The sequence below is a fragment of the Stegodyphus dumicola genome, chromosome 2, assembly GCF_044657685.1.
Source record: "Stegodyphus dumicola isolate Sdum_Otavi_A_Nest chromosome 2, ASM4465768v1".
Lineage (NCBI taxonomy): Eukaryota > Metazoa > Arthropoda > Arachnida > Araneae > Eresidae > Stegodyphus > Stegodyphus dumicola.
In genome coordinates this window covers 65158083-65171477 of record NC_140769.1, presented here as the reverse complement: position 1 = coordinate 65171477, position 13395 = coordinate 65158083, and the positions used below count along the sequence as shown (strand labels likewise).

The window sequence follows — 13395 nt, the reverse complement described above, 5'->3', positions numbered from 1 at the left end:
ACTGAACTAACCTACTGAAGCATTTAAAGAAAAAAAAAAAAAAAAAAAAGATTCAGTTATATTAAAAAAAAAAAAAAAATTAAGCCTCAGTTACTAACTTGCGAATGTCCATGCAATTTCATAGGGAAAGTTTCCATCACAAGATTGGCATCAGCTGTACTTTCAGAATATCCATTCCTATTCGACTCCAGTCCTGCAGAGGATTTCCAAGATGTCCGCCACTCAGCATAATGTTTAGAACACATACAGCGGTATAGTACAACCATAAGATAAATAAAGAATAGCAAGCTGGGAACTGCTAGCGCTATGGCAAGTGCAACTTCTCCAGGTGAAGATGGATGATAAGGAAGGTCTTGTGACAAAAGATCATCAATATCTAAAAATATATGAATACATGCATGCGACTCATTTTCCATATTTCATACTAAAAGACTGTCTATCCTATGACACATGCAAAAAAAAAAAAAAAAAAAAAAAAGTGGAATAAATAAAAAAGGAAAAAAAAAAGTGATTTCAAACTACACATTTAACAATATTTTACGATGGAAATAATTTTAACTATACATAAAATATATTTTTTTTGGTAACACTTATCTTTGTTCCTAAATTACATCACTTAAGTGTGTCTGCTACTCTGCATAGTTTTAAAACTTAAGATTTTAGGTCATGAGAAATGCGTATTTGAAGTTAAAAAAAAAAAAAAAAATTCATCCCTCCTATCATTTCATAAAAATGTGGCTTAAACATTAAAACAATATTCTTTTGTTTATCAGCACAGTACATAAGAAATGAAATCATAACAGTTATTTATTTTATTTATTTATCATTATTTTTGAAGGAAAAACAAAAATAAATCTGGAAATTGAAGACATCCATCTAACCTCCATCTTTTCTTTCTCCAGAGGACAGGAATTTCCAATATGAATTTTTAGAAATGTCATAATCTTTAGGATTACGAAGTGCTATGGCAGTAGCAGAATCAACCGCTGTAGATACATGTATTGGAGGCAAAATACTTATAAACCTAAAAACAGAAAATAAGCAATGCTTAATAGAGAATTTACTTCAAAACTTGCATAAAAAGTAAAATCATATATTAATCAGTTAATTATGCAAATATTATGGCATTAATAAAAGCACCACCACAGAAGACTAACTTTCAGACACACAGTACAATAATCCAAAGCATAATTGGTATTATTCTTATAAAAATCTCATAATCTAAAACATGAATATAAATTAAACCTTCAGATGAAACATTACAGAATATGGCAACTAAGTGCAACAGTATTTTTAGCACGAATCTCCTTTAATGATTTTTAATTTTTAAAAAAAATCAGAGAACCCATTGAACAAGATATTATACATGTATACAATACTGCAAGAAATTATGCTCTCGAAACATTATGGAAATAATAGTCAATGACTGTTGACATAGTATATTTATAAAGTGAAAACTGTAGTTATAAGGAAGGAAAGCAAAAAGCAGTTACCTTAAGAGAAACCCTGTGGGTCATGCTATGTGAAAAGCACAAAACATGGGAAACTTGAGATGCAGAGTGAACTTGACAGAACATATGGTAACACGCCTAGGTACACCACAGCATGATGAACAAACATAAGGAAAGCATTTTGAAATATGCACGGGAGAGGAGGAGAATACAAAAAATTATGTTTACCTCGGTTAAAATAATCAACTAACATATTACTGTTGCATGGGTATGGGTTTGTAATGGATGGAACACACAATACTGATGATAGCTTCATAAAATTTATTTTCCCAAAAGAAACAGTTTACAGTTCAGGAACTTTCTATAAAAGTATACGTATAGCTCTTTTCAGTAGAAAAGAGCACAATCTGTAGTTACCACTTCAAACTACTAAGAATGTAAAATACAACACAATGTAAAGCTCATCTAAAGAGTGTAACTCACTCTGAGATCTCTCAATACTCAGAATTGAATTCTGAACTGAAAACTGATGCTCTCTCTGGTCTTATATAGTTTTCTCCTGGCCGCCGAGGAATTTCAAGTACCTTCCCTTTCTCAAAATTGCTGAAAGGCATATATGGTTAAAAGTCACATAGGGCTAAATACAACTATGGTTACCCAGGCATTTAGGCCAATTACAATTATAAAAAGGGTCAAACCAAACTGTTGCCAGGTTTGACAACTTTTGGTGCTTTCTCGCCAAATTTGGTGACAAAAATTTGCCAAAACCATCACAAGATAACCATTTACCTCAATGTTACACAGATTTGGTGTTGTAGTATTATTTTTTGGCAAAGCATCATATTTTCAAAGATTTCATGTTGCATTATACAAGATATATCACAATTTTACATATAATTTAACTAAAATTATTTACATATATACAAAATTTGTAGCATTATTAAAGACACTTTACTTTTCCTAAAACAAAATGATCAACTAACAAATTAATTCTACTTTTCTAAAATAAATTATTGATATGGCATTTAAATAAATATAACACTTTAAAACTATGATCTATTGCAGGGTTTTTTTTTATACCATAACTTTTGGTAAAGAACTAATTACTATAATAACAGCACATCACTTATGGTGATCATTATAGAAGATAACATATAATTTAAAAAAATATTCTAAACTACAGTGGGTTTTAAAAGTCAAGCAACAAATTGACCAAAAGCTGTTAAAAATTCTTGAAATTTCAATATGTTGCAAAAAAAGGCAAGATGGATGGAGTAGCATTATGCAATTGGTTCACATAAATACAATACAGTTTAAAAAACAGCTCTTTAGGAAGGAATCATTTTTCAATAAATGGTGATATATTATATTAAACAATTTTGAAATGGCAGAGTGTAAAAATGAGTTCAAGATGACATTTGATAGCAGAATTGCAATAAACAGTCATAGGCTGATCAAAAGCAACTCAACGACAGCCTGAGGTTGCAAAATAGCTAAATGTTGATTTTTTTGCAGTAAAACAGTTGTGGAACCAATTTCTAACTATAGATTAAGCCTGTCAAAGACCTACCAAAGATAGGCCAAGAGTTACGACTTCTGCACAACGCAGAAGAACTTCTGCATATTTGTGACTGCAACAGGAAACTCTACCTCAGCTTAAATTCATGCTTATCTCTGCAACAGAAAGGGCAGCATTGGCCAGGACAGTATGCAGAAGGCTGAAGGAAACAGGTTTGTACGCTATATGCAAATTGCATTGTGAGAATCCTTTAGCTCCTACCACAGAGTGGGCATGTAAACTGAACTGAAAATCAGAATTAGAGGTCTATTCTATTCACTGATGAGTCCTGCTTTGCTTTAGAGAGTGATTCTTGATGTTTTTAAGGACATTTGATTTGAAACCCTTAATATATCCTGTCTAATATATGGGATAGGGATACCTATACAGAAAGTAGTGTTCTTGTAGACAGAAGTATCGTCAGGTGGGTGTACAGACCTGTATATGATGTTACATGGAATCAGTGCCGATCCTAGACCACCAAACTGGCCACCCTTTTTAACTGAAATAAGTTTGATAGTCACTTCACCAACCCTGTGCTTTGTACTATTTTGCCTCCTTGCTAGGATCAGCCTTGCGTGGAATTCTGAATGCTCAGAGGAACAGAAATACATACTCGATCCTGTTGTTCACCCATAAGCCACCGTAACTGGCAATACCTTCATTATGCAAGCAGATGCTCTCTCACACTGCTCTCCTTATGCTCCATTTTCTTGAGGCAGCATACTCATGAAAAAGTCAGCATTCTTTCACGACCTTAATCCCACTGACCATGTGTGGGATGCTCTAAAGAGGCATGTTGCTGGCCTCCAACATCCTCACCAAACTCTAGATGGGATTAGAATGGCTTTATTTGATCAGTGGCCACTGCTAACCATGCAGGTAACTGAGAACATCATAAATAGCATAAGATACAGCTGCCAGGACTGCACTGCTATTTGGTGTGATAATACTCACTATCGAGAAGCTCTTTTGTATTTAATTTGCTTGTCCGACTTTAAGAAATTTTATTTTCCTGTTGGATATCATACAGAGTATTTACATCTGATACAAAAAATTTACATCTGACGGATGTAAATACTCTGTATAACATTTTCTAGTGCTTTTAAGTTATAAGTGATATAATAAATATTTTCACCTTAATTCATCCTCTTTCCTTGCATACTTTTGAGTTATCAGTTTTCCATTTGTTGTTTAACTTTTGGAAACTGGTGCATAATGTGGTAGACCAATTCAATAGGAAATAGCTTAAATATTCTTTACCATTTCAAGTAAACTATACTTATTATATATTATCATTTATTTTAATTACTATCTTTACGAAGCCCTAAAGCCTCCTATAATTTTTCAATATAAATTAATTTAATTATTGAACAAGTTATTGTTATTAAAATGTGGACAGGCCAAATTTGCATAATCTAAAGGTTCATAAAATTTTCCATATTCTGAAAAACAACTATATCAATGCATACAAAACAAGCCTAACAATAAGAGACAGGAAACAGTGGCTTATGCAGATTACAGCCTTTTTTAAAAAGAAAATCAGTTTCTTTTTTCATTAATCTTCAGAAATATTAAAGTAGCTCATAATGCACGGGTAAATAAGCTTCCACCATAAGTGTGGGATATCACAAATTCGAAATCTCACTTTCCCAATACAAATAAAAACACAGCCAGAAAAATGGACTATGAGTCAATTAGCAAAACAGTTCTCTTGCAAGATTCCTATAAGTTCAGCAGTTTATTAGCTGTTTGTTCAAACCTTTAAGAATCACTCAAATTATATGAAAATTACCATAAAATATCCATATTTATGAAAGGCATTGAATGAATATTAAATCTTTCCATGAAATACATGATTAAAATTATACACTAGTTAACACTTGGGTTTTCCTAATAAAATCTAAATAGAAGAATTTTCCTCTGTGAAGATATTTTCTTCTATTGTTGAAATTTTGCTTTATTCTATCTGTATGCAATTAAGTTCTCAGAGGTTTCATACCAAAAATATCACAAATGTAAAAATTCAGATTTGACATGTAAGCCTGTCAAAATGATGAGAACAAGCAATATGGATTCCTAGCCCTAAATTCAGATTTGAAACGGAAGCACAAACATGACCTACATTCTTTTAATTGGCAAGATATCAACAGAGAAAAACTGCCATAACTGCTTAAATTTGTAACCTTCTAAAGCAAGCAGCTCTGAACTGCATCTAACAGAGAGACTGGCTGTTGCAGACATGAAACTATTTTTGGGGTGGAAAGGAGTCAACTTTTATTAAGAGGGCAAGTAACTGAGATATTGTTCACTAAAAATCTTAGTTTCTAAAATTATCTTGATAGTTGCATTCTTCTTCTTTTATTTTAGAGTTTCAAGCATAAGTGAATCTTCTACGTTGTAAATGATATTAAGCTTGTGGTCATTGTAGTAAGTCTCTATGTTTCAGTCTTGGTTTTCTCTAATTTTAACCATGACAATTTTATGACAATAAAAATTGAAAAATTTGGTGGAAGGGGGGATTAAAAATAAACACTGAATTTTAAAAGACAAAACTGATAGCCAATTGCATATAAAAAATTCTAGAAAAATTACACAAATGAAATTTATTGGAATGTATTTACAGTAACTTGTTTTGCCTTTGTTTAATCCTCCGAGCTTTACGGGTTTAGCGCTGAAATTTCAAAGTTCCTCAAAATGTTATGAATAAGTGATAATTTTTTTGTTATTTTTATTTTAATTAAATTACTCTTTCATTTTGTACCTTGATTCCTTTTCTTCCAATATACATCCAAACCGAAATCAGACAATGAAAAGTTAGCAGAAATTTTTATGTTTAATGAATATAGAAGGCAGCCTTCTTTACGGAATTTTCCGGCCGTAATGCTGAGAGGGTTAAAAAAAAACAGACTTTGAAAACTGTGCTTTAACCAAAGTTTATTTAGATTTAACAATCAAGTTATGTTGAATATGCTAAAACAACATCAAGGAACAAGTTGAACAAGGATTTTAGATGATGGTAACAATTAGTTGCTTCAGTTATTAGCAGTAAATTTAAGCTCATAAAATGTAGGCTACTTTAGTTATTAACAGTAAATTTATAAAAACTAAGATATCTAAATACAGAAAAAGTCCCAATACAGTTGCTTACCTCCCAGATAAAGATATGTTATAATAGCCAAATAAAGTGGTCCAATGATTAGAATGAAGAGATTGCCACAAATTCAAATTATGGTGTTTTAAGCGCAGTTCAACATTTTTTGAGAATTCCTTTACAATCTGTTCACTGCAATTCCACTGCTTTGGTCCAATTGTATCACTCACTGCTGTAACAGTTGCATTGGGTTTAGCTGAGATACTCGAGAGCAAAGGATTGATAACTGAAATATAAAATGATATAAACAAAAACAGCAATTAAAATTAATTAACCATACATATATTGTTGTTAAATAATAAGCAAGATTTTTAATACAAAGTAAAACTTTACTTATCCAAGCTCCAGATAAACAAATTACTTTACTAAACCATGAAAAATGAACTTTTACTTTCTTGTTAATTTAATGTTAATAAAACTAATACACATGTTAATAATATTAATACACATGATAATAATATTAATACACTGTTAACTTTATAGTGGTGTATTACTAAAATAACATATTATTCATTAATATAATCTGAACAGAAAAAGACAATGAATTTTGTTTTGGAAAATTAAAATAATTCCTTAGAATAGAAATAATAAAACTAAGATTGTATGTTTAGTCTTACGGCTTGTGTAAACAAAAATTAATTTAATTATTTTAGTTGACACACAAATGGGTTGTGTAGTCAGATAAATAAAAGATAATTGGGAAAAATTTCTTGGGGAAAAATGTGTTTTTATTTTGTTTTGAGGCACATAAAAATATTTTACTCTGTTGAAAATATGTGTCATAGAAACAAAATTCCCTTACTAGCATTATAATAAATATGCACTACTTCATTTAGACAAAAATGACACTCAAATTATTTACTTTTTTTCTTAACAACAGCTGGCTGGGCCATGGTCCCAAATACTCCAGATATTTTGATTTCTACTTTAAAGATGCCATTTAAAAATGCAAAAAGGAAGATAAAGAATTAAAATACCTTGATTAGTAACCAATGTTGAGCTCCCAGTATACTTTTCTACAATACCAGAACTATAAACAAGTAGAAAAATCCACATAACTAGACAAACCTGAAAAATTCATTCATTCATAAGTAAAACAGTAAATTTACAGGTCAAGGCATGATGTATATAAAATAACTTACTAACATCATTAGATGCTAAATTTTATTTTAAATGATAAGGTAATATTCTCGTAAAATACACTTGCATTACATAAAAAATAATTAAAAAAAAAATCTTCAAATAATGTTTCGGACAAGAAAAGATATAGTTGAGGAAAACATTTTTTGATTTTTCACAAAATAAAAATGAATGTATGCTTCACGCATGACAAGTAACTGAAATCATTAAAACACCAAAGGAAAGATATCATCCTTTCTCTCCTCCCCTCCAGTTTAAAAAAAAAGAAAAAAAGATTTTAATCATGAAAAAAAAAAATCTTAAAAGCTTTCAGATTTTATATTAAGTCCAAAGGGACTTTTTTAGCATTTTGTGTGTTACCTTTATTTATTAAATATCACGTTATTTGCACTTAAACCATAAAATTCAATAGCAGTATCACAAAAAGAGCATATCTTTAGAATTTCTGACACAGAGTCTTGCAGGCTGAAGATAAAAATGCTTTTCTTCCGTACAGTGTTGCTACTGCTTGCTTTGAAATAATTGAGTTTCTTAATCAAAAACTCATAAATGCTTTACAAAATATGAAATAGCTAATAAAACTAATTTCAAATTTGGGCTTCCAGATGCCCATATTTGGATGGAGATGCATATTATTCAAAATTTGATGCTCTAGGTACCATTGTTTTATCATAATGCGAGAAACATACATACATTTATGCAAGGTCTGACATTATTTAATTTCTTTAAATATGATACAGGGTTCTAATATTTGGTGGCAACAATTTAAAAAGTGATTTGCCATTTAAAGCAAATCAACACAAAACGACAAAATGAACTTAATAGCCCTTCTGGGCCCTCTAGCACTTTGGGCTAATAAACTTGAGTGGATGAATAAAAAGTATTTTATTAATGACTGAAAATTTGAACAAAATATAGGGAGAGTGTGAGCTAATAGTAGGAATTTAATAATGAAGCTATTAATATCATGACAAGAATTTGCAGCATTTTATGAGAGATGTTTTTCTTGCATTAAGCAATAAGAAAACAGTTTTGATGGAGCAGATTCTTTTATTTGGATAAACAACAATGAATTAACATGGTCTGAAAAAGCTGATCCACGTTTACTCTACTATTTGTGACATTTTAATTCTTTCAACTGACGTTTTGAGAGAAAGAATTAAACTGTCATAAATAATACAATAAACAATGACCAACTTTTTGATAATGTATTGATTGCAAAAACTTTTCAACTAATCGTGAAATTTGAAAACGTTGTGAAGAAAAATGGATATAACTTTTCAGTCATTTTAAATAAAAAAAACGCTTCATCGCTCAATCTTTTTCAAATAGTAGAATACATTTTTACATTTGAGGCACATCGGTACTAGTAGAAACAGCATTCTCAATAATGAATATTGTAAGGTTTTAAGAAAGAGGTAGAATGCCTGAATAAACCATAAATGCTTCACTAAGCAGAAAATTAACCATGAATTAAACTGCAGTGAACTTTTTATAAAAAGATTAAAAACAATCATGAAAAGCATTAACAAAGAATTTTTAAAGAAAGTTTACCACTAGTGATAAATACTAAAGTTCCTAATAATAAGGCACATTCAGCTGAGTGATTAAAAATTTCTTTTAACTCATTGTTGTTTATTATTAACAAATTCTTTATTTAGCCTTTCAATCATAGGTACTTATCCTAGTAGGTTTTATTTTTTGTTATGAGTATTTCTCAAAATTGTCCCAGTCTGAGCAAACTGCATCAAGGTAAGCCTACTTCTATGCATTCCAGGGCATCTTTGCCACTGAGCACATTTTTTGCCTCACCAGTTTCTATTTCAAGAATTTCTTAAGACTTCTTTTCATCATCTTCATAACGCTCATTTTTCTTTTTACAATATTTCGTTTTCAAACTTACTTCTCCTTTATTTAAATTTTTATCACTGTGATGTACAGTTAAATTCCATTTTGAAAGTTTGAATGAAACAGCAAATGAAAGCTTGATCCCTTCATTAATTTGATTCTGTTATCATCAAGCTCTGTAAATTAATTTTGAAAAATCCCAACTTTTGAAAATATTTCTGAGCTTCTTGCAGCTTCTTTAATGTTTAAATGTCTTCGGTTTAGCTTGCTCCTGATCATCGAGACAAATGGAAATTTTCGATAAAATATGGAACCCAATGCTATATTGAATACCTGAATTATTCTTTATATAAATGTCAGCCAAATGATATAGCATTTAGAAGTCATTTTTTTCCATTATTTACTTTCTTTCAGTTGCCCATCCTGCCCCCCCCCCAAAAAAATCCAATGCATGTATTTCTAATAAAAAAATCATTTTGAAGGTTTTTTTTTATAAACTAACTTTTTTTGCAGCATCAATTAAATTCCCTTCTTCCTTTAACACATATCTTTTGTTTGTAGATGTTACATTAAAATAAACAAACTACAAATTAGATAAAATAATTTTTTAGATAAAATAACACACTGTATAACAATTATTGAAAATACTAAGGCAGTAAGAATACAACACAATTTTCATAAATATGCAGAACTAATTTCAAAGGTTCGCTTTAGAACCATCTTCTTCGCAATGGTGAAGCCTTTGCTTATGTAATAGCAATACACCAAAAAATTTGAGAAAGTACTACTTCTATAGGTAGCATAAATATAATAAAATTTGCTCAAACTGCAATATCCACAGTATGCATTTGTTATATCTATTAAAAGCAAACCCCGCAGTTCCAACATTCATCCATCAATAGTGCATTTTGTGCAGTATTTAGACTTTAAATCTCATTTTTTTTTAACAGGTGGGGGTCGGTTCTCACATTTGATTGCTGACACTATCAATTGTAGTGTATTGCCTTAGTATTTTCAGTAATTGTTAGACAGTGTGTTACGTTGACTAACATATAATTTATAGTTTGATTATTTTAATGCAACAACTTATAAGGTATTTCTCCTGCTTTCCAAGCGTGCCTTCATGATGTAGTGGTTCTGCACGCAGGGCTGTTACTCCAGAGGTCCGTGGTTCAATTCCCGGCGAAGGCAGTTGCTAAATTTTCATCTCTCTTTCTTCCAAAAAGATCCCAATGTCTCTACAAACGAAGCTAAAATCAAAAGCTTCATGTTAAAGATTATCAACCCTATATACCAACTTAAAATTTCATATATTTCCATAACATTCAAAATTTGGTATGTAAATTTCAAATATGTAATTTTTAATCAATTTTGTTAAAAAATTGAACAGTTGCATAGTTAAGGAAAGAAAATGCCAGTTGCTCTGCTTATTCTTTTAATAGAACTTTTTAAAATTTTCTGGTTTATTATTAAGTCATGAGCACCTGCAGCTGAAGAATATTCTATATTCAAACCTTCAAAACTAGTCATGCAAATTCACTGTTAACAAATTTAGTTAAAGGAAAGGAATATGATGTATTCCATGTGCTCTGGTATATGATATATTTGGCAAAGTGTAACCTCAATGCTGGAGAAATGGTTGAGAATACATATTCTCAATGTCTTCAGGAATACTTTTGGAAATTCACTTCTGTATTAATTTGTACTATCCCCATTTTGAAATCTCTTTTATGAATTCATATTGCTTAGAAGTCCTAACTTTATCACCTGAATTTCAAACATGCTAAACAAAACAAAACAAAAAATACATCATAAAAAAACAGATGTTTCTTTCAATTTGTTTCTTCTAAACTTTTGTCTAAAAGCAGAAGATCTGTAAGAAAATTTTTCAATCAGCATTTCTCAGTCTGCTATTGATAATGTCAGCTATCAGAGATGAAAAATACTGATACCTCATTTCAAGAGTTTAGGGATTGAGAAGATAATTGTTAAAAAGTTGAGTTCACTACTTGCCTGCTTATGAAAGTTTGACTGTATTTAAATCCAGAATTAGGTTCCCAAAAAAATGTACTTTTGAAATGCACTTAAAAAAAAATTACAAAAACTTTACCATCAGACCTCGTTGCACCATTCTTGTTCTGGCCCAAAAATAAATAAATTTCATCCTTTTAGGCAACTTTACAAGCATGGGAGTAGCAGGAGGTGCAAATATTTTGGTCGATTGATTAGTTGACTTCAAAGAACATCTAGTATAATTGCTGTTGATAGGAACTAGTCTAGAGAGAAAAAATTAATTGTATAAAATATAATATTACAGAAATTGACAGACAGATGAAATATAAATGACAGACTTGAAAATTAATTGCATACAATATAACATGACAGAAATATTAAAATTTCATTTTGAAAATAAAAGAAAATATAAGAAGACTGGGGATACACTATGGCAGCATGTATATATCAATGATAAAGTTTTGTTTAAACAAAACAAGGTAATATTTAATACCTCAAAACAAAACCTTAACTGTTTATGTTCTGCTTTCAAGTCCTAAGCTCTACCAGCATACAAAACACCTACTCTTAAACATAAAGCTCTCCAAGTACTAATGCTTGTAAAATTATTGCAGTGCTTGTACAACATTTATTTAACCTCTTCAGGACAGGCGTATCATATATGCATTAGTAGCGAGATGGCTTGCCGCTTAGCGCAACTCATCTTGGAGACACTGCATTGCACCAGTGCATCACCTCGCTGCTAGTGACATCTGGAACTGATGTATATATGACACACCTGTATGCAGAGGGTTTTTAGTACAGCAACATGCCATCACAAAGGGGTTAAAACTTAACTATACCCCCTAATTAACTGAAAATCAAGATCATTACAAGCTTCATTACAGGAATTCATTATCCTAGACAAGACAGGGATGGTCTTGACAAGGTACAGCAAAAATCAATTAATTGTAACTAAGCTCTCAAAAAGGCTTCATAAAATGAATGTCAAGTAATGTTCATTTTATTGCAGATATTACTTAAATGTTTATTAAATTAATTTTATTGCAGATATTACTTAAATGTTTATTATGTCACTTAAATGTTGTTAATGTTAACTTCAAAATTGTAATGATTGCTTGTACACACTTGATATAAAATAATTGATTATACAAGTTCTGAAATACTGCATAGCACAGAAATACTATTTACCTGTTTATATCCGTTACATAATTATACAATATAAAACAACAAGAATTAACTACAATTATTTCTAATCATAACTGTAATTAATTTCAAATTTAACTGCATTAAAAAGATATGCAACAGAAAACAAGCTTATCAGACATTGTAGCTATTTACCTGCCAAATTACATTTCAATCAAGACATGACCACCATTTTTTTAATACTGCATTACTAACAATCAAGACATTTGAACATTTTTTTTTTTTTAAATTTTTCCACTGCATTACTAATTTATTACAGATACAATGTAATTATTATGAAAGGAAAACTTTTGTATTTTTGAAATGAGAGACTGATATTTGAAAAGACATACATATATACTTTTGTTTTCTATTTTAACATATAAAAACTTCTGTTCTTTCTTTTGCAAGACTTTCATCTGAGGAAAATATTCCCATTTCAGTTTACTTGATTGGTCTAACAATATATTTGTATAATATGAAAGGTAGGGGGGAAAGCTCATTTTTAGAACGGTTTCTTTATCAAACAGTTTTTTAAATTTTATTGTAAAAAAAATTACCACATAATTTTATTCATAGTATGTAATTTATAAAATTAGGTAAAATTAAACCTTTTATAAAATGAACATTAAGTTGGTTTTAGAGAAAAACCTTTTATCATATTTGAAGAAAAAGCAAAGTATTCTTTGAAATCAATATTTTTCTGATAAAACTCACATCAATCTAATAATTATTTTTGCCTACTTTTATATTTGATACTAGCAAGTTTCTCTTTCACATATATTTTAACAATAAAAGAAAATTTTTCTTTAGTCTTAACACACACACACACACACCATCACACCCACACATAAAAAAAAAAAAAAAAAAAAAAAAAAAAGAGGGTTAAGAAATAAAAACATGCTACATAAGTTATGCCGTAGCTTTCCTTTCATGATTTTGGAAACCACACATCTACAGCTACGTTTATTTTTTTAATAAGTTTATTTATACATTTTATAATAAAAAAATGTCATCGAACAATATCTAAAATGCTTATAATCATT

At 30.0% G+C, this 13395-nt stretch overlaps 1 protein-coding gene across 1 annotated transcript in view; it reads right to left on the bottom strand.

The window, feature by feature from the left end:
• SCAP (SREBP cleavage activating protein) overlaps nt 1-13395 on the bottom strand; it is a 112059-nt gene that overhangs the window by 38325 nt on the left and 60339 nt on the right. Inside the window, exons 14-18 of the mRNA XM_035351342.2 lie at nt 11262-11427; nt 7141-7231; nt 6161-6389; nt 882-1024; nt 99-376 (exon numbers count right to left, since the gene is read on the bottom strand). Coding sequence (XP_035207233.2) covers nt 99-376; nt 882-1024; nt 6161-6389; nt 7141-7231; nt 11262-11427 — 907 coding nt within the window. The remainder of the gene's footprint in view (nt 1-98; nt 377-881; nt 1025-6160; nt 6390-7140; nt 7232-11261; nt 11428-13395) is intronic.